The sequence below is a fragment of the Pipistrellus kuhlii genome, unplaced genomic scaffold (assembly GCF_014108245.1).
Source record: "Pipistrellus kuhlii isolate mPipKuh1 unplaced genomic scaffold, mPipKuh1.p scaffold_m20_p_18, whole genome shotgun sequence".
Classification (NCBI taxonomy): domain Eukaryota; kingdom Metazoa; phylum Chordata; class Mammalia; order Chiroptera; family Vespertilionidae; genus Pipistrellus; species Pipistrellus kuhlii.
Window position 1 is genome coordinate 21,350,727 of NW_023425493.1, and position 18,556 is coordinate 21,369,282.

At 39.6% G+C, this 18,556-nt stretch overlaps 1 protein-coding gene across 10 annotated transcripts in view; it reads right to left on the reverse strand.

Annotated features, from left to right (window-relative positions):
• The window catches only part of RABGAP1L (RAB GTPase activating protein 1 like), a 372,936-nt gene that overhangs the window by 94,494 nt on the left and 259,886 nt on the right, over nt 1-18,556 (reverse strand). The window contains exon 1 of one of the 10 annotated variants that reach the window (XM_045583207.1): nt 867-1,405. The exons of 6 other annotated variants lie outside the window; for them this stretch is intronic. In XM_045583207.1, the coding sequence (XP_045439163.1) occupies nt 867-1,034 (168 nt within the window). In that variant the 5' untranslated portion in view covers nt 1,035-1,405. Of the gene's footprint in view, nt 1-866; nt 1,406-3,607; nt 4,251-14,868; nt 14,882-18,556 lie in introns of those variants that run through there. 3 more of the 10 variants (XM_036442310.2, XM_045583200.1, XM_045583201.1) reach the window with 3 other exon arrangements.

Sequence of the window (18,556 nt, forward strand, 5' to 3'; positions counted from 1 at the left end):
GAAAAGACTCAAATGTGAGAGAACCATAATGAGGGAACAAGCAGAATGGTATTAAACTCCATTGTATAAAACAGACAAAGCTAAATTAGTCTTGTTCAAATACCAAATAACAGTTTAGGACTACTGCAGCCCAATTACATTAGAGAACAGTTGCTAGGTGTAGTTCTCAAGCCACTAAAAAGAAACCTTGCGCCAGTGATTGTGGGTATTAATTTTAACCCTTAGTAGGAAGTGAGGAAAGGTGATTTTTCTCTTGTTCAGGAAATAAAAAAAACAAGCAAGCCAGACTTCCCAGATCCACTGCACAGACTCAACAGTTTTAAGCTCTTTCATAGATACACAGTTTGAACATTCCAGGAGAGAAATGTACAATTTCCGACACAAAATATTTATGGGATAAAATTCCCTATCCTTGCCCCCCTTCCCCCCCCCCCCCAAAAAAAAATCAAATCGGTAATCAAATGGGGAGGTTAGAAAGCAAACCACACACAGTCCAGATAAGTAGCAATAACATCTATGATACAATTTAACCCTTTGGGGACATAAGCACAGGATGCCTACATCTAGCTCTTGAGTATTCTGCTTTACTGCGGAGCAGAGCCAGCCAGAAAACCATTTTTTTATTTTTTCTGCCACAGAGATAATGCCACTACCGTGCCCTGGGCTCTGAGAAAAGAACTGTCTCCTCTAGCCAATTAAGGACCAGGCTGGATAGAGCCCCTGGCCACAGCTACTCGGCACTTCCTTCTCGGTTGAGTGAGAAAGGAGGGGGGAAGAAAAGACTGCAGGCACCTCCAGGACACTAGGAATTCTCACAGAGGGTGGCAGATTCCCCCCAAATGAAGTTCAATGAAAAACAGTCTCACCGCCAGAAGCCGAGGCACAAACAGGCGATGCCCCATCCCCAGAAGTTCCAGCACGCGACACGCATACTCATTCACCAGCTTGGTCCTCTCGTCGTGCATGTCCTGGGACTTTTTGACAGGAGGTGTGAGCTTAGCAGCTGGGGCTGGGCAGGGCACCCCTTGTTCCATGAGCAGTAAGTAGGTATCCAGAATGAGCAAGCTGGAACTCTCATCCACAATTTTAGGAGGTGTAGTGGGAGAGGAGCCTGGCTTTGGTCTCCCCAAGAGCAAGCACAATCCAGTCCGTTCTCGGGACTGTCAGCTAACGTCTCCACAAGAAAAACATTTTGGCTAAATTAGCCACGGTGCAAGAGCCCCGAAGTAGACCAGAAAATGAAATCAAATACAGCAATGGAATGCAAGAAAATGGCCAAGAATGATGTAGGAGAGTTCAGACACATGTGTCAAAATGTACAAGCTGCTTAGAAGGGTCGTGTGTGTGTGTGTGTGTGTGTGTGTGTGTGTGTGTGTTTGAGAGAGAGCGAGCGAGCGAGAGAGACTGTGCCTGAGTGTTGTGTGCGTGTGTCTGTGTCTGTGTGTGAGCAGACAGCAGCAGCAGTAGCCAGGAAGCCAGGGCAGTTGTGAAGCTGCAAGGAGAAAAAGGATGAGCTCATTGCAATCCTTGATTCGTGACAAGCAGCGCTGCTGCTGCTCTGCTGCCGCCGCTGCTGCCTCTTGCTGTGAATCAGTAATGAAGGGGTAGGCAGGCAGCGAGGGAAGGGGGGGAGGTAGGTGAATGAGCATGCAGAGCGCGTCTCTGGGGAAAATGCTGTAATAAGAAGCCAATGGCGATCGTTGGACAGATGTGCTTCCCCTCCCTGTCCACCTTCAATCAGTGTCTGACAGCTTATGCTAGTGAATCCTAAACCCACAGACAGATGAACTAGCTTCTTCTAACGTGATGGTCACAAAAAAATCAGAGAGCCTGCCAGCTAAGATGCTGACCTTTATTTACTCTTGCTTTCTAACGACGAAAACCGGTAAAAGTCTGATTTTATATTGTGTATTCAAAGTGGGAAGTTCCAATCCTTGCTAGATGACTGAAATCTCTACTGAAGAGAGGTTTAGAGCAAAATGATAGAGTATGGACAGAAGAGCAAGGATCTGTACCCAAGAAATGACACACCCTCCACTTGACGTGTTTGTGCAATAATAATGACTCTGCAATGCTAGGATGTGCAGCTGTATTTCAGCATTATGGGAAGGCCAGCCACAATTAGAAGGAATTTTTTTTTACAAATACTCATTAATGTGATAAAACATAAAAACCTACAATATAATAATAAGAGTATACATTTAAAGAACTACTGATGTTGAGATTCTAAAGCAAAAAATAACTTTCTTAAGTCATAGATCTTGACACTCAGTTAATGGTCCAAAACACTGTTTTGATAGATTGGTCAAATTAATCCTTCCCTAGTCATATTATAACTGGGAACTGCCCCTAGTTTAAAAAGTTTACAACCTCAGAATTATAAAATCAAAATAAATTATATTAATTTACTTGCTAAAAATAACCAGTTGTAGCCAGATGAAGGCAAAAAGCATCACCTTAGGGACAGTTTCTTATCTGTAGCCCAACAATGAACCAATATGGATGAGAACACTGGGGTGGCAGTGCTGTAGCTGGTGTCAGGGGAGCTGCAGCATGGCACAAAGTGGCAGGGCTGAGAGCAGAGCTACTTCCTCCTGAGCCTTATTTCCTACTCTAACAAATACAAGTTCCAGATCTCTGCAGGTAACAAAACAGAAACATATTTATCATTATATCTCTGAGATCTTAGTTAGAAGAGTAGATTAATTATAGAATTGAGTCAAAAGGAAATTGCTTTCCTTAACAGAATATTGTTTGGCTTCCTTTTCTAAAACCTCAGAAAAACAAATTTGTTTCATTAAGCACTTAAAATATTAATTAACAAAATATTTTAAATAAGATAGTTATATGTGGCAGTCAAACCTTTATTTTATCCCAAAACAATTTCTTTAAAAACCATACAAAGATAATGTATAAGTACAAAGATAATAATTTAATAAGAAAAAATTTTAAAAATAAAAATAAAAATCTTTGCTTTTAAAAAAGATAAAAATTAAAAAAAAACATACAAAGTGAAGATTTTAGTATAAAATGATCAAAAGCAAGAGAATATTATATATACTAGACACCCGATGCATGAAGACTCGTGCAGAATGGGCCTTCCTTACTCTGGCTGCCGGCACAGCCTTTGCCCTCCCCCAGAGCTGTTTTTCTGCCTTCCCATGCTGCCCAGAGGACTGGAGTGGCTGGGGTGGTGCAAAACACTTGCGCTGTCACCATGGTGATGATGCAAGTGTCCCAACCCTGGTTGCTGGGCACCTGGGTATGCAAATTAACCCACCATATTTGTCGGATTAATTTGCATACTCATTCCTGATTGGCTGATGGGCATTGCAAAGGTACAGTCAATTTGCATATTTCTCTTTTATTAGTGTAGATAGCTATGATAGCAGAATCCTAAGTAATGTGACATCATTAGACCCTAGAAAACACGTTTATCCTACTGATGAGAGAATGGACTGAGACAGCAGAAAGTGAAGTGTTCACAATCATAAAACTTGTCTGAGGCAGAGCCAGGAAGCCAAGATCCCAGAGCCCAGCTATACAGAGAGGAACCCGGTGTCCCCTGCACTATAACCTGCTATGCTTCAGTGAATGGAGCCATTTAAAAAGCCTATCTTATTAGGAAGACTGTGCTTCATCACTTCACTCCACATGGAATTGGTCTGGAGCCTGTGCCTGCCATACAGTAAGAAAGAATTGAAGGTTCATAGATTTGAGTTGAGAGGGGACTCCCAAAAGCCTGCCTGAAAATAGTCCCTGCTAAACACACACTGTGTAACAGAGTACAGAGGCCACATCCTGGGTAGCTCAGCCAACTGTCTACAGAAGAGCAGCCTTCTCCAAGCCATGTCTGAGGTGCAGGCTGCACAATGAAATGCTCTCCCGCTTCACCCGTCCCTTTCCCTGGGTGGTGTGCGCAGGGCTCCTCTTTATTTCCAAGTTCATGCAGAAGGCAGGCAAAAATGTGAGAGCGCCTGTTCTTTAATTTTCATCGATCAGGTTAAAATTACAACAGATAGACTCTAAACTATTCCTTGATCTTCTCAAGCTAAATCAGCATTTTACTTTTTATGTTTATGTGTATGTATTGTCATTGCTGTTAAAAATAATGAGGTGCTGCGTTCATCTTGAGAAGTTGTGAATTGCCTCTACTTTCTTCCTCTGGCCATCACCAGTTCTCTGTTAAATGTGCTATCTCTGGCATCTCTGTGTCACGAGGAATGCTAGGTGCAGTTTAAAGGCTGTTTCTGCGAAAAATAGGATTTTCAGTGCAGTTATATGGGTCAGCCGTGAATTTGTTTCCACAAAATGCATATGTCAAGATGGGGGCACTGTCTTTTTTGTGAACAGATAAGTCCATGTTCTGAAATAAGATGGTAAGACACTTGCCCAGCCCAAGTGGCTCAATTGTTGAGCCTCAACCTATGAGCCAGGTCACAGCTCTATTCCCAGTTAGGGCACATGCCTGGGTTGCCGGCTCGGTCCTAGTGTGGGGCGTACAGGATGCAGCTGAGCAATGATTCTCTCATCATTGATGTTTCTATCTATCTCTCCCTCTTTCTTCCTCTCTAAAATCAATAAAAAAATATATTTTTTTTAAATGGTAAAACACTGTACAGCCAAACCATTTCCTCCCCTACCTATCCCCAAGCCATTCACTCTTGGTTTCAAATGGGTTCAGTAGAATTTCAGAAGTAGCAAAATAATGAGATTTGGGGTAATTCTTCCTCTACATTCACTGGTGGGAATCAGCTACCTCTGCACCTCCCTTATGAGGTCAGCATTATGTACCTCAGTATTGCCATGGCTGTCCTGCTGGCTGACAGGAACACATGTATAGGCTTCCTGCCTGGTGCGCTCCTTTACCTAGCTCATACTCATGTTTCCCAAGCAGGGCTTAACAAAGCAACTTATACATTGGAGATTCTTGCTAAATATTTAAGTGACTAAAAGTATCAATAATAATCATTTATTCAGTGTTTATAAGGCCCATGAACTATGCTAAACCCTCATGTGTTCCTTTGGTGTGTCAGACATTGTGCCATCCTCTTCCATGCATGATGATATTTCATTATTATTATGTGTTATAGTAAAATTATCGCCAAAATAAGTGATTTGCTCATGTTTTTCAAAACCAGTTTGCACCATCTCTCCATGATCTTGATTTCTCACTCCCCTCAGCCTTCCAAATTCAATTTATCTACACGTCCTGTCAGCCCTATCTACAAAAGTATCTTGAATTTGCCTTCTTTTCCCATCTTTCCTGTCACCACCTTGGCCTAAGTTACCATCATTTTCTGCTTATCCTACTGAAATAACGTTCTGACTGGTCTCCATGCTTCTACACTTGCCTTTTTACAATCCATATTCCACATTCCCAAATTCCTCAATCAGTGTCTTAAAACCATAATCAGATAAAAAAGTTATACTGGCTTCCAATCATACTCAAATGCCAATGCTTTACTACTGTTTCTATATCTCTGCTGATCTGCCTACGTTTCTGATCACCCCTCCTTCCTTTCACATCTTGTTCACTATGCTCCAGTCACACTGGCCTCCTTTCTGTTTTGAACATTAAAAGCTTTTCTGCCTCAGGGCCTTTGCACTTGCTGTTGCAGCTGATCTTTATTTGGCTGGCTCCACTGTATCTCTCAACTCAAATGTTACTTTGCTCATAGAAGATTTCTCTCACTAATTTAACTAATGAAGAGCAATAACACATTAGCTTCCCTTGTATTATTTCTTTCCTGACAATTATCATACTTAACATGTCTACTCTTTCCTGAGTATTTATCTCTCTTTCCAATTAGAAAATATCAGGGCAAGACTCATAGGAAGAGGAGAGAGAGCTTTATTAACAAATTATTAAAGAAAATATAAACATAAAATAGGATTCTTGTCTCAACTTCCTCCATTCGTTTATTTAATTTTAATTTAAAATATTATTATTTTACAGGGCCTTTTTTAATATTTCTTTTCTTTAGCAACTGGAAGTCAACTAAAGTAACCTCTTAACATTTAAAGATTTAATATTTATTCCTTCAGCTCTCCCGGAGAGATCCCACAAGGTCACAACATAGTAACTTGTAGGTTTGCAGAGGAATGAATTAGTACTCGCGTCCATGTGGTAAATAATCAATAAGCTTAGCTTGTAATCTTTGTCTTCTGCTATTATATGTTCTGATGGCAATGTGGATATCGTCTCTCCATTTTATAAGTAAAATGAGTTAAAAATCATAGTGACATTAAAAAAATTGGGAAATTCAAGAGCATCTTGGAATATATCCTTCATGAATGTTGAGTTGTTTTTCTCCCTCTGAACCTATGTCTAGACACATCAAAGAAACAAAGCACACTCCAACTAAATTGGTCTACCTGGTTACCTGCAGTAGTGCCATGACTAATACCAAATGTTATGCTTCTAAAAGGCTATGATTAATCTATGACCATTGGAATGACTGGCCACAGAAAAAATGCAGAACCCATTTTAGACATGCAAGTAGCTGGTCATTGTGGTTTTTGCAAAAGAAGAGAGAGGCTTCTATATTTAAAAGTAAAGATATGATAATATTGGTTTTTAAAATGTCCTGCAAGCTTTGGATAATATGTGCTAAATAACCATCAACTACTTTAGGAAGGAAAAAAAAATTAACACAAAACAACCAGAAACAGCCCTCAGTCCTAGTGAGGATAGGGAGGAATAAATAAACCAAGGGACAAAGAGCAAAAGAGAACATGTTCGCCTCTCTATGTGCACACCATGAGCCCGGAGTTGTGCTTGCTGCTGGGTGGAATATAACACTAGCATGTGATAGGATCTCTGTTCTCAAAGGTATTAGGCTTAATGGAGAAACAAGATGCATGATCAGCACAATTAAGGGGCCTACATGACAGTATGTAATAATGTGCCCAGTAGGTACATTTGAGGCCAGATTACGATGAAAATGGAATGTCAGATAGGCAAATACAATGAAGATAGTTCTTTAAAAAGATTAATCTGGCAGCAGAGGAGAGGGCCAGGGAGTTTAAGAGAGGAAGAGACTGAAGGTAGATAAGCCATAAAACTCTTCAATAAGTCAAATGTGAGAAAACGAGAACCTGGACTATGTGGTTGCCATAGAAACAGAGCCATGCTGAACCTGAGAAGCCTCATGAAGGAAAAAACAGTTCTTTGCTATCTTTGTGCAACTTTCCAAGAACCTGTGGCTTATTATGTCCTTTATATAGCTCATTGGAACAAAACTGCCAGAGGTAATATTCTTTATCATGTCAGGGAAGGGCACATCATGTAGGAAACAGAACACCCCCTATATATAAACACCCCCTATATATGAACGCCCCCTATGTATGAACACCCCTATTTATGAACAACCCCTATATATGAATACAGTGACTCTCTCAGACTTGCTGACTTGAAGCACAAAGTTTGGTTATAAGATCAATTGGTTTGATTACTTTCTCAGAAAGACTATTAATAGACTTCAAACCACAATACATTAAGCTGAACCAAGCAGTAGCTGACCCAAGCAGTAGCTGATCTGGTAGCCTATTCAATTTTCTAGGGTCACCCTGGCTTAAGAGATGAGAAAGAGAAAGAGAAAAGTGTAGAACAGCAATGACCCTTAGTGCACATCGTCCGGTACATCTAACTCTCCCCAAGTCTCCCTGATGGCACCTGAGAAATGCTGCTCAGTTGGCCCTCCCTCGCACCTCTGTTTTGCAGCCTTAGTGAAAGAAGCCTTAATTATTTCTCCACTGGGCTATTCTCCTAACAGTCTCCATATTCATTACCAGTCCAGACATTTCAGTCTCTCTCTCACTATCTTCAAAACTGTCTCCCTAAACACACCGGACCTGACTGTGTAACTGTTTGAAGATTCCCTCTGGCTCACGGGTTCAAAGATTAGCACACAACCGTAACCATAAGACACCCTTTGACAATTTAAACCTCACATACTTTTCCAACTACACTGTCATCTTGACACCATAGCAGCATTCTCTCAGCGCTTCCCAAACACGCTGTATGGTGATGCTTCTGCTCCTCACATATGCCGTTCTCATCACCCAAAATATCATTCCTTGTCTTTTTCTTGCTAATCTTTCAAGATGCAAATGTCATTATCTCTTTCAGACTATCCCTGCCAATACCTCCCTCCTCTGACTCTGCATCCTGTGCCTTTTCATGATCATGCAGTAACAATTCCACAGCAAATACTTGTATCCCTGTCTGTCTCCTCCATCTCTCTGTGAGCCCCTCATATGAACTACAACATACTCATCTTTGCACCTTCACTACCAACAATTCCTAGTCACTATGGTCACAGATCATTTATTTATTTATTTTTAAAAATATATTTTATTGATTTTGTACAGAGAGGAAGGGAGAGAGATAGAGAGTTAGAAACATCGATGGATCAGCTGCCTCTTGCACACCCCCTACCGGGGATATGTCCGCAACCAAGGTACATGCAATTGACCGGAATTGAACTTGGGGCCTTTCAGTCCCAAAGCCGATGCTCTATCAATTGAGCCAAACCAGTTTTGGCGGTCACAGATCATTTAAATAAATTTTGAGTAAATTAATAAATGATTGATGTTCAAATGGAGAAGTGAGTTACAAGTAGAATTAAAGTATGGGCTTAATTATTATATGTTTTATTGATTTTTCAGGGAGAAGGCTAGAGAGATGGAAACATCAATGAGAAACATCATCGAGTGGCTGCCACATACACACACACACACACACACACACACACAACAACTGGGGATCGAATCCACAACCCAGGCGTGTGCTCTGATTGGGAATCGAACCTTGACCTCCTGGTTCATTGGTCAACTCTCAACCACTGAGTCACACCAGCCAGGCAAGACTTAATTTTTAAAAGGGCATGCATTAAAGTAGGGGATGGTAAGTGTGTTTCTCTTATTTACCATCTAAATTAGTAAGAAAAAATGTTTTAAAAAAAAGCAAGTACAACATTTAGGGATTTCTAAAAGAAGAGAGGAAAAATATTGACACATAATAAGACAATGTCAAAGCCAAGAGAAAATAAATGAAACTCAATGTTATTCAGCACTATGCTCAACATCAGGTAGAAGATGCTTCGGAAATAAGAATATCTGACTTGGGGAGTACAGGCTAGTTCCCTTGTGATCGGTCAATGGATAGACTCAAGGACTTCACACAAAGAGAAGTCCAGAGTTATTGCTTTAGTTTGAGTTTTAATGTGAAAAATATACTGGGGAGGGGAGTGCTATATAAAATATTTCCTATTTTACATGGAAACCAAGTACATGTTCATGGAAATAGTAATGTGTTTTCCTATAAATAGTGAGTATTGTAAATTCATATTATTAAAGTTCTCAAAGATTTCTAAACAATGCCAACATACATCTAGAATTAGTATTAACATAAAATACACCTTTAAGAAAACATCTGATTAACAAGTTTATTTGCCCAAGAGGGCAGATGCTCAGAATCTATAATAATAAAAGTGTAATATGTTAATTAGACCAGACATACTTCCAGAAGACCTTCTGGACAAAGCTGGGGCTGTGAGGACCGAGCCCCTTGCACGAATTTCATGCATCAGGTCTCTAGTTTACTATAATATTAATAGGATTAAAGTCAAACTCAAGAAAATGATATGGAAATTACTGTGGTAAGCAGAAGACACTTCCGTATGTCTCCCCTGCAAGCTATTACATTTAGAGAAGATAAAAATTATAAATAAATGGGTAAGATGTTTGAAATGGGATTAGCCAGGCTAGATAAACAAATTAACCAAAGAATTAAGTTCCAATTTCCATTTGTTTTACATTTACAGTTGACCCTCAAACAACATGGGTTTGAATTGCACTTACATGTGGATTTTTCAATAAATTTTTAAATGTATTTCTCTTCCTTATGATTTTCTTTAAAAAATATTTTTATTGATGTCAGAGAGGAAGGGAGAGGGAGAGATAGGAACATCAATGATGAGAGAGAATTTATTGGCTCCTCCTGCACTGCTCCCACTGGAGATCAACCCTGCAACCCAGGCATGTGACCTGATCAGGCATCGAACCTGACCTGATTCACAGGTCGATTCTCAATCACTGAGGCATGCTGGTTGGGCCCTTATGATTTTCTTAATAACATTTTATTTTCTCTAGCTTACTTTATTGTAAGAATATTGTATATAATACATATAACATACAAAGTATGTGTTAATCTACTGTTATGTTATCAGTAAGGCTTCCTTCCAGTCAACAGTAGGCTATTAGTTAAGTTTGGGGGGAGTCAAAAGTTATATGCAGATTTTAAGCTGGACTTGAAAAATGTGTAGATTTTTAGAGAGGCTGAAAGACAATTCCCAGACAGAAAGCAGATAGTACAAGGCATGTGTGCAGCAGGCACTCATTTCTGCCGGAGAGTCAAGAACCATCCTTGAAAAGAGAACACAGGGGCTAGGAAGGCTCTGTGTAAACAGAGAAAAGGGACATGATCTGTGATAGAAAGATGCTTTCAGGACACAGTGCTAGAGTTTAGCTCAAAGACTTCTGATGGGAGAATGAAAAGATGAATAAAGTGTAATAATCAAGGACATGATGTACAGACATGCAGATCGTTGTTGGTGTAGATGGAACCCACTCAAGGTGTACTGTACATAACATACCTTATCCACATAAAAATAATGATAACAAAAAAGAAATATCAAAGGCCTCTGAAGGTTTTCCATAGCATGGCTAAAGATACATTGGAATTTGAGCTAGGACAAAATTTAGGAATTATTTTCTTTGGAATGAGAATTTATGCAATGCAAAAAAGCAGAAGGTCCACCAACCAGTGGGGCTCAGTGGTTTGAGCATTGACCTACAAACGAGAAGGTCACGTTTCAATTCCTGGTTAGGGCGCATGCCAGGGTTTCTGGCTCAATCCCCAGTAGGGGGCATGCAGGAGGCAGCTAATCAATGATTCTCTCTCATCACTGATGTTTCCTTCACTCTCTCCCTTTCTCTTTCCCTCTGAAATCAATAAAAAATCTACTTCAAAATTCAATTTTGGCTCTATTTTATATCTTACATTTTTTAACTTAACATTTGAACATATAGAATAAAGTTGTAATAACTATATTAGTGGCATTGCTAATTATGACATCTGGCCTATTTTGATTGGTTGTTGTTTTTTCCTCTTCACTGTGGATTAATATCTGCTTTGACTACATAAATAAAGATGATTCTAAGACATTCTAAGCAATATTTCACATCCTTGGATGATTTTACCCACAAGGGGGCATATAGTAATGCCTGGAGACACTTTTGTTTGTCTTAACTAGGGAAGTTACTGATAGCTAGCAGGCAGAAGTCAGGAATAATTGCTGAACACCCTGTACTGCACAAGACAGTCACCTACAACAAATATTTACTGCCCAAAATATCAATAGCACTGCCGAAACCGGTTTGGCTCAGCAGTAGAGTGTTGGTCTGCGGACTGAAAGGTCCCAGGTTCGATTCCAGTCAAGGGCATGTACATTGGTTGCAGGCACATCCCCGGTAGGGGGTATACAAGAGGCAGTTGGGCGATGTTTCTCTCTCATCGATGTTTCTATCTCTCTATCTCTCTCCCTTCCTCTCTGTAAGAAAATCAATAAAACATATTTAAAATATATATATCAATAGCACTGAGTTAGGAAAACCAGGCTGAAGCAACTTGGGTCCTGAAACATCCATGGAGCTGAGCTGCATACAGGCCTGGAGCACAGGCCTATCTCTACAGTCTGTCACATAAAACAAAACAAAAAGCAAAACAAAACCAAAAAAACCCACCTTCCTTCTTATTTAAGCCACTGTGTTTTGGGTTGATGTAACAGTTTAGCCTATCCTCTAATACAGAAATTGGTACCCAGATATTGCTGCCAAAATTTAAATTTAAAATTAGCTTCTTGGCTTTGTGGTTGGGTGAAAGACAAGGCGAGAAAACAAATACTGCAGACTGGGAAATTGGTGATCCCTTTTATGTTATGTCATGATGTTGAGAAAACTGTTACCTGTGGTAACTTCAAAAGTAGACCATGTATGTTTCTGTGATACCTGTTGCTCCAGAGAAAGTGGCTGGAAAGTAGTCTATAATATAAACTGATCAGGTATAATGATTGGAGGCCTCAGGGTTGAAAAATCTAGCTTATCTCCCAAAAAGAAGGATAAATATTGAATAGCTTCTACATTTTTTCACAAGTTATCTCTAAAACATCTCAGCCAAAACAGAGTCAGCCAAGAGGCAAAGATCAAATTAGAGTGTCACCTTCCTGCCCAGGCTGTGGCGGCCTCAGGATAACCACTGTTAAAAAGGCGGGATGCCCTAGATGGCTTGGCTCAGCAAATAGAGTGTCGGCCTGCAGACTGAAAGGTCCCAGGTTCAATTCCGGTCAAGGGCACATACCCGGGTTGCAGGCTTGATCCCCCATGGGGGCATGCAGGAAGCAGCCGATCAATGATTCTCTCTCATCACTGACGTTTCTATCCATCTCTCCCTCTCCCTTCCTCTCTGAAACCAATAAAAATATATTAAAAATAAAATGGGGGGTGAAAGGAATGGGCCACTGAAAAAAGACAAACAAATGGAAAAAGACGACTTAAGAATTTTGTTTAGAAGAAATCTTTGAATTTGTTTACTCACAATGAATTAACTGGAAGCTAAAGAACCAAAGCCTTCAAAAATATGGGGGGGGGGGGGGGGAGAAATTCCCCACTACCACCACCCAAATCAAAAAGCTTGCCAAAAAAAATAACATATTTAATTTGAGCACTAAAACAACTCTCAGGCTTTCAACTCTCCACAAACAGGAAGTAGCTTTGAAAACCATACAGCTTCCAAGGAGGGTGTACACTTTAGCTCTAACTTTAGATGCCACCATAAAGGACAATGGGTAACAGTATAGCTTCTAGAGCTTAGACCGAAGGGCAGCCAGGTGGGCTAACCAAAAACCTTCTCTACTGCTAGAGCAGGAGTCTTGTAAATTCCCATGGACCACTAATGATGGGGTGTTTCCCATTCTTCCCTTTTCCAAATGAGGGCTTTTATTCCAGTTATACAAGCAGAACCTTGCCACTGGGCTCTGAGGAACCATCCCAGACCCAAGACACAGGACTGTACCTCACTCAGAGACCCTGGACTTTTAGCAGATGAGGTAATTGAATGAGGGCCTTTGAACATCTCTCTTGGGAAGGATGAAGTGTTTATGTGCCAGAATAAAGGTGATCACAGATACTGAAAGGCCCGAGGGGCCAATTATGATGACTGCTAATTGTTCTCTAAAAAACTGTCCCCTTCTTCCATAGACATATTAATTTTAACTAGTTTCCTTACAGGTTAAATGTGGCCATGGGCAACATTTTTGTCAATAGAATGTGAAAAAAAAGTAATATAGTCAAATTCCTCATTGTTTAAAAGGAAATTGCTTGCCTTCTACTTTTGCTTAAAATTTCCCTCTTCCTCTGACTTAGAACTTGATGTGGCATTGATCTAGTTTTAACCATGCACATGAGGATAACATACTAGGAAATGGTGAAGCAAAAACACATGGAACCGAGGTCCCTGAGTGATGTCATGGAGCTGAGCTGCCTGCCTTTTGGGGCCAGCTCTCCTTTTTTGGACTGGTAGGTTTAAGAGAAATAAACTAATTTAAACCACTTTGTTTTTATGGTTTCTCTTTCATGAGCTATTTCTCTTTTTAAATAGCAGCTTAGCCTATACCCTAATTAATCAAGATTATAAATGTTACAAATAAAACATTTTATTCTAAATTCATTTGGCTTTGCCCAAACCAAACAAATAGCCTTAGTTATAGGAAAGAAACAAGGGGGGATTGGGGGGGGGGAGGAGAGGTAAGGCTATGAGGTTTGGGATTATTGTATTTCCAGTAAAAGGAGCGTATTTCACCTTTTTTCTCAACCTGCATAAACCAAGTATCAAATAAATTTTAATATGCTTCAGTTGAATTTCCTCTGACTGGTTATATTATTGTGATAATATCAATCAATTCCCACAGCGAGTCATCAACCCTGTCAGCACTTTAATGAACAAAATTAGTCTACTTCATGCTGAAAAGCAAAACTGGCAAGTCTTGCAGATAAAAAGGGTCATAAAAACTTACTGGGCAGTGACATCCTCTGACAAAAATCTCCTGATAACATCGCCCTATGCTCAGCTCACACACAGTGATTGGTCAGAGTGAAATAAAGTTTGAATAGGGCACTAAACAGGATTTAGGGATGACTTCATACATCTTACAGGTTGTGAAAGAAGAAACGGATAAGCAAAACTCAAGAATCAAATATTTTTCTAGTTAGACAAAAGCAAAGAATATTTTCATTTCACCATCATTCTTGATTGTGATCTTGTTTTCATTAATCCAAATTCAATTATTTTTATATAACAATAGCTTCAGAGTTGCTCTGGCTCTGCTTCTGTTCTATTTAACCAGTGACATTTTGAAATTGCAACAACTATCTTTAAATGTGAAGTTGATGGGGTTCAGAACACACTATACCAAAACATGGTACCTGGGCATATTGAATATTTTAAACTGAAGAAGAAAATGAGAGATGAGGGAAGGTTTCTCTGACCTTCCTCTGTCCTTCTCCCCTGAAGCAGGTCATCAGACCCTCATGTGAGAGGTGCCATCCCTATACTTGAAGGAAAGAAACATCCTTATCTCCAAGACAGGGGAATACAGAGAAGAATATAAACAAACAAGCCTTGCAATATTTCCCCTCGTCTATTATAAATTTAGCTTGTATCCCCTTTGTCCTATTATATTTCTACACAACTATCCACTTTTCACCCAACCTAACATCAAAACACTCAGGTTTAATCAGTCCTTCAGGTCTTCCTTTCCTTTATGAAGGCTCCCATGTCACGTGAAATATGTTATTTAAATTTGTATGCATTTCCCTTGTTAATCTGTCTTTGTCACCTGACTTATAGATCTAACCAGGAATCTTAAAAGGGTTAAAGAAAACTTTTCCTCCCCTACACAATCTTCCAAAAACTTGGATATAAAATTTCCTTTTCATTCATAGTACCTTGGCAACATGAATTTGTGAAATTGAAGCTGATCTGACTACAATTTAAGAGTGAAAAAGCATGGGTTTTTGAGTGAGAACTACTGAAACTAAGTATCAAGTGGTAATAATTGTCTCTTCACAGGGTGAGTGTAAGGTTTAACACACATACACACACATCCTTGTTTAGTGGTTAAGGACATGGATTCTAGAGCAAGACAGGCCCAGTACTATGTATCACTGACACTGAATGACTGCAGCCAAGTTACTTAACTTCTAAAGCCTTAGTTTCCTCATTTGTAAAATGAGTATACTGACTTATCTTACCTTCAAAAGATTACTGTTAAATTTTGAGGTCATACAATATGCTAAGTTACCTGTAGGAGCTGGAAGCAGAGAGTAATGGGGAGTAATTGCTTCATGGGCTCAGTTACAATTAGGGAAGACGAAAAAGCTCTAAAGAAAGATGTTAGTGATGACTGAACAACAATGTAAATGCACTTCATGTCACTGAACTATATGCTTAGAAATGGTTAAAATGGCCATCACAATAAAAGCAAAAGCAAAACAAAACAAAACAAAACAAAAAACATCCAAAACAAAGGTCATGAAGATTACTTTAAAAGTGCTTAGCACAGCACCAGGCATATTTTAAGTGCTAAAAAGTAGATATTGTACTACCATTAATTTGATTTATTAACTATCTTGAAACATATTTGAAAGCTCATCACAGATGGTAAATGCTACACAATTATCTAATTAGTGATTACAGCCATCAGATTTTTTTTACATGGATCCAACATATTACTTGAGCATCTGGAAATATTTAGTAAGAATAATGGTAGTACAGTGGTGTGGGCACTCTATATACAGCCACACACACACACACACACACACACAAGTCACAACAACATTTCACTAATTTAGAACAAATTGGTTTTTCACATACAAGGATGGTGCTAAAAGGCTTTTAAAATGGGATTGAGAATAATTTACTGGTATTATTTTTAACTATAATGGACTGGATATTCTTTTGCTCCTAATATTATTATGTTGCTCTGCAAACTCTCTAAGAGACAAAGATAAACTTCAGCTAAGCATTTAAATAATCAATACGCTAATTACAGGGTGAACATATACATACACACATCTAGCATAGATTGATAGTTAGCAAGACAAAAATTAAGAGCCTTGGAAACCATATGTTCCTGATTCCTTATTTTATAAATAATAAATTAGGTGTAGAAAGGCTAGGCGAATTGATTAAAACCCCACAGTAAACTGGTGGCAGATATGTGATTTAAAGCCCTCTGAACCTTGCCCAGGAATCACCATAGAATGCACCAGAGCAAAGCATCTGCCTTGGCCACTCTTCTCGTGCCTCTTCTTCATGATGCTCACTCTGCCCAAAAGGCCCTCTGCAAAGTTTAGTTGTCACCCTGGAAATTCTTTCTTGGTCCTCCCAGAATAAAGTTGGCACCCTGTCCGCGGGCTCCTGAGACTCCCTCTTGGAAGCCCAGGACAATCACACAGACTTGTGACCGTCCACTGGGCTGCTTCCTTCACTGGACTCAGGGCAACCTGAGTCCACAGACTCCTCTCCACATGCTCCCCACCTGACCCAGGCCTGCTGGGCAGCATTCACTGCATGTCTTTCTGTTGGGTAAGTGAACTAACCAACCATCACAGGCTTCTCCAAAGAGAGGAGGAAAACTGGGATCAAGGATGCAAGTGGAAAGTTAGCCTTAGAATGAAAGCAGACCATAGTTTCATTAAAGATAGGAGCAGAGCAGAGGAGGACAAAAATGGAGAGAGATTTTTAAGAAAAAGGGGAAGAAACACTTGAATAAGTTTGTGCTAAGTACTGTGATTTCTCATTAAAAAATAACAATAAGGACATTGGATTTCATTGTTTTTATCTGTCTAGTGACCTCATATTACTTAGGGTACATTAAGTTTAAATTAATTACTGACAACTTGGAACATGGCATGTTTAGTCAACTATCCTCCCATCCTGGCATTTTGGACTGGTTCATGAGAAACAAATAATGAGAAATCCCTTCCACAGTTACAAGGTGTTCTGTAATGCATTGCATGGTAGTATGAGGATATGCACTCTTTCTAGTATTGATCTTTAATCCATAAAATGCATTATTTCTGAAACTTTAAATGTCCACATTTGTGTTTGTTGGCTGTTTTAGCATTTACAAGATAGCATACTAAAACTAAACCCATCATCAAACTGAAGCTACACTAGAGAAAAGTTAAAACAAACTAAACATTTAAATTATGTTGGAAGGGGAAACCAATATAAAGGAATTCCAATGTCACAGAACCAGAAGTGCTAGATTAGTAGCTTCTATTTTTAAAGAAGTGGTGTTTTGCTGCCACCAACAGGACAACAGGCATTCCTTCATGGAAGTTACAAAACTAGCTGAATATGTAAACTCATTGCAAACTCAGAAGGCTATAAGAACCCTTAAACTCAACAATAAAAAGTACCAGATAACCCAATTAAAAATTGGACAAAATATCTGAATAGATATTTCTAAGAAAAAAAAAGATATACATATAGCAATGAGCTCATGAAAGGATGCTCAACATCATTAGCCATCAGTGAAATGCAAATTAAACCAAGAAGAGATTCTGCTTGCTGCCCACTAGAGTGACTATAATAAAAAAGATGATAATAAGGGTTAGCAAGGGTATAGAAAAATTAGAACCCTCATTGTTTTAATTGTCTCTTATTTATCCTGCTGGTATGGGAGGGATTCCTGCTCTAGGATTTTGGAGATAATTGATTATTATGACTTGATTGAGAGAGTGCAGTGAGAGGGAGGAAAGGGGGAGATGAGAAGAGGGCTAAACTTGGCCAGACCATGAAAACCTTGTGGGTTCCATTATAAAATGAAGTTTACCAAGAGCAGTGGGAGGCCATTGAAAGGATTTAAATCAGGAGGTCAGTTACTTCTCTGACCTTCCTCCCATAGTCCTTCTCAGAGCACACAGCCTGGGCAGGGCTTTCCACCTACCTGGAATGTTCCTGTGCACATCAGCATTGCTCCCTCCCTCACTGCCTCAAGTCTTTGACCAACCCCCTCCGCTCCAGCCCCTTACTTGGTGAACCAGACTCCCTATTTAACATGGTAAAACCAATCACAATTGCCCTCTACCCTGCTGAACCTTTCCTTTTTCCACAGCACTACTGCTTCTCATATACATGATTTACATACTTGTTATGTTCCTTGGTTATTAACTGTGTGCTATAACACAGGCTTCATCGAGGCAAGTATTTTCACTAATCTAGTCAAGCATATAAAATAGTGTCTGTCTCCAAGTAGGTGTTTGGTGAATATTTGCTGAATAGCGAATAACAAAATTTGTTTTAAAAGGACACGAATGGTGACCACGTGGGAAGGGGCTGGACAATGGCCAAAAGTATTTGGAAGAGGAGCAGTGTCCGCTTCTCTTAGCTCCACTGCTAAAACCAAAGCCAAGCCACCAACTT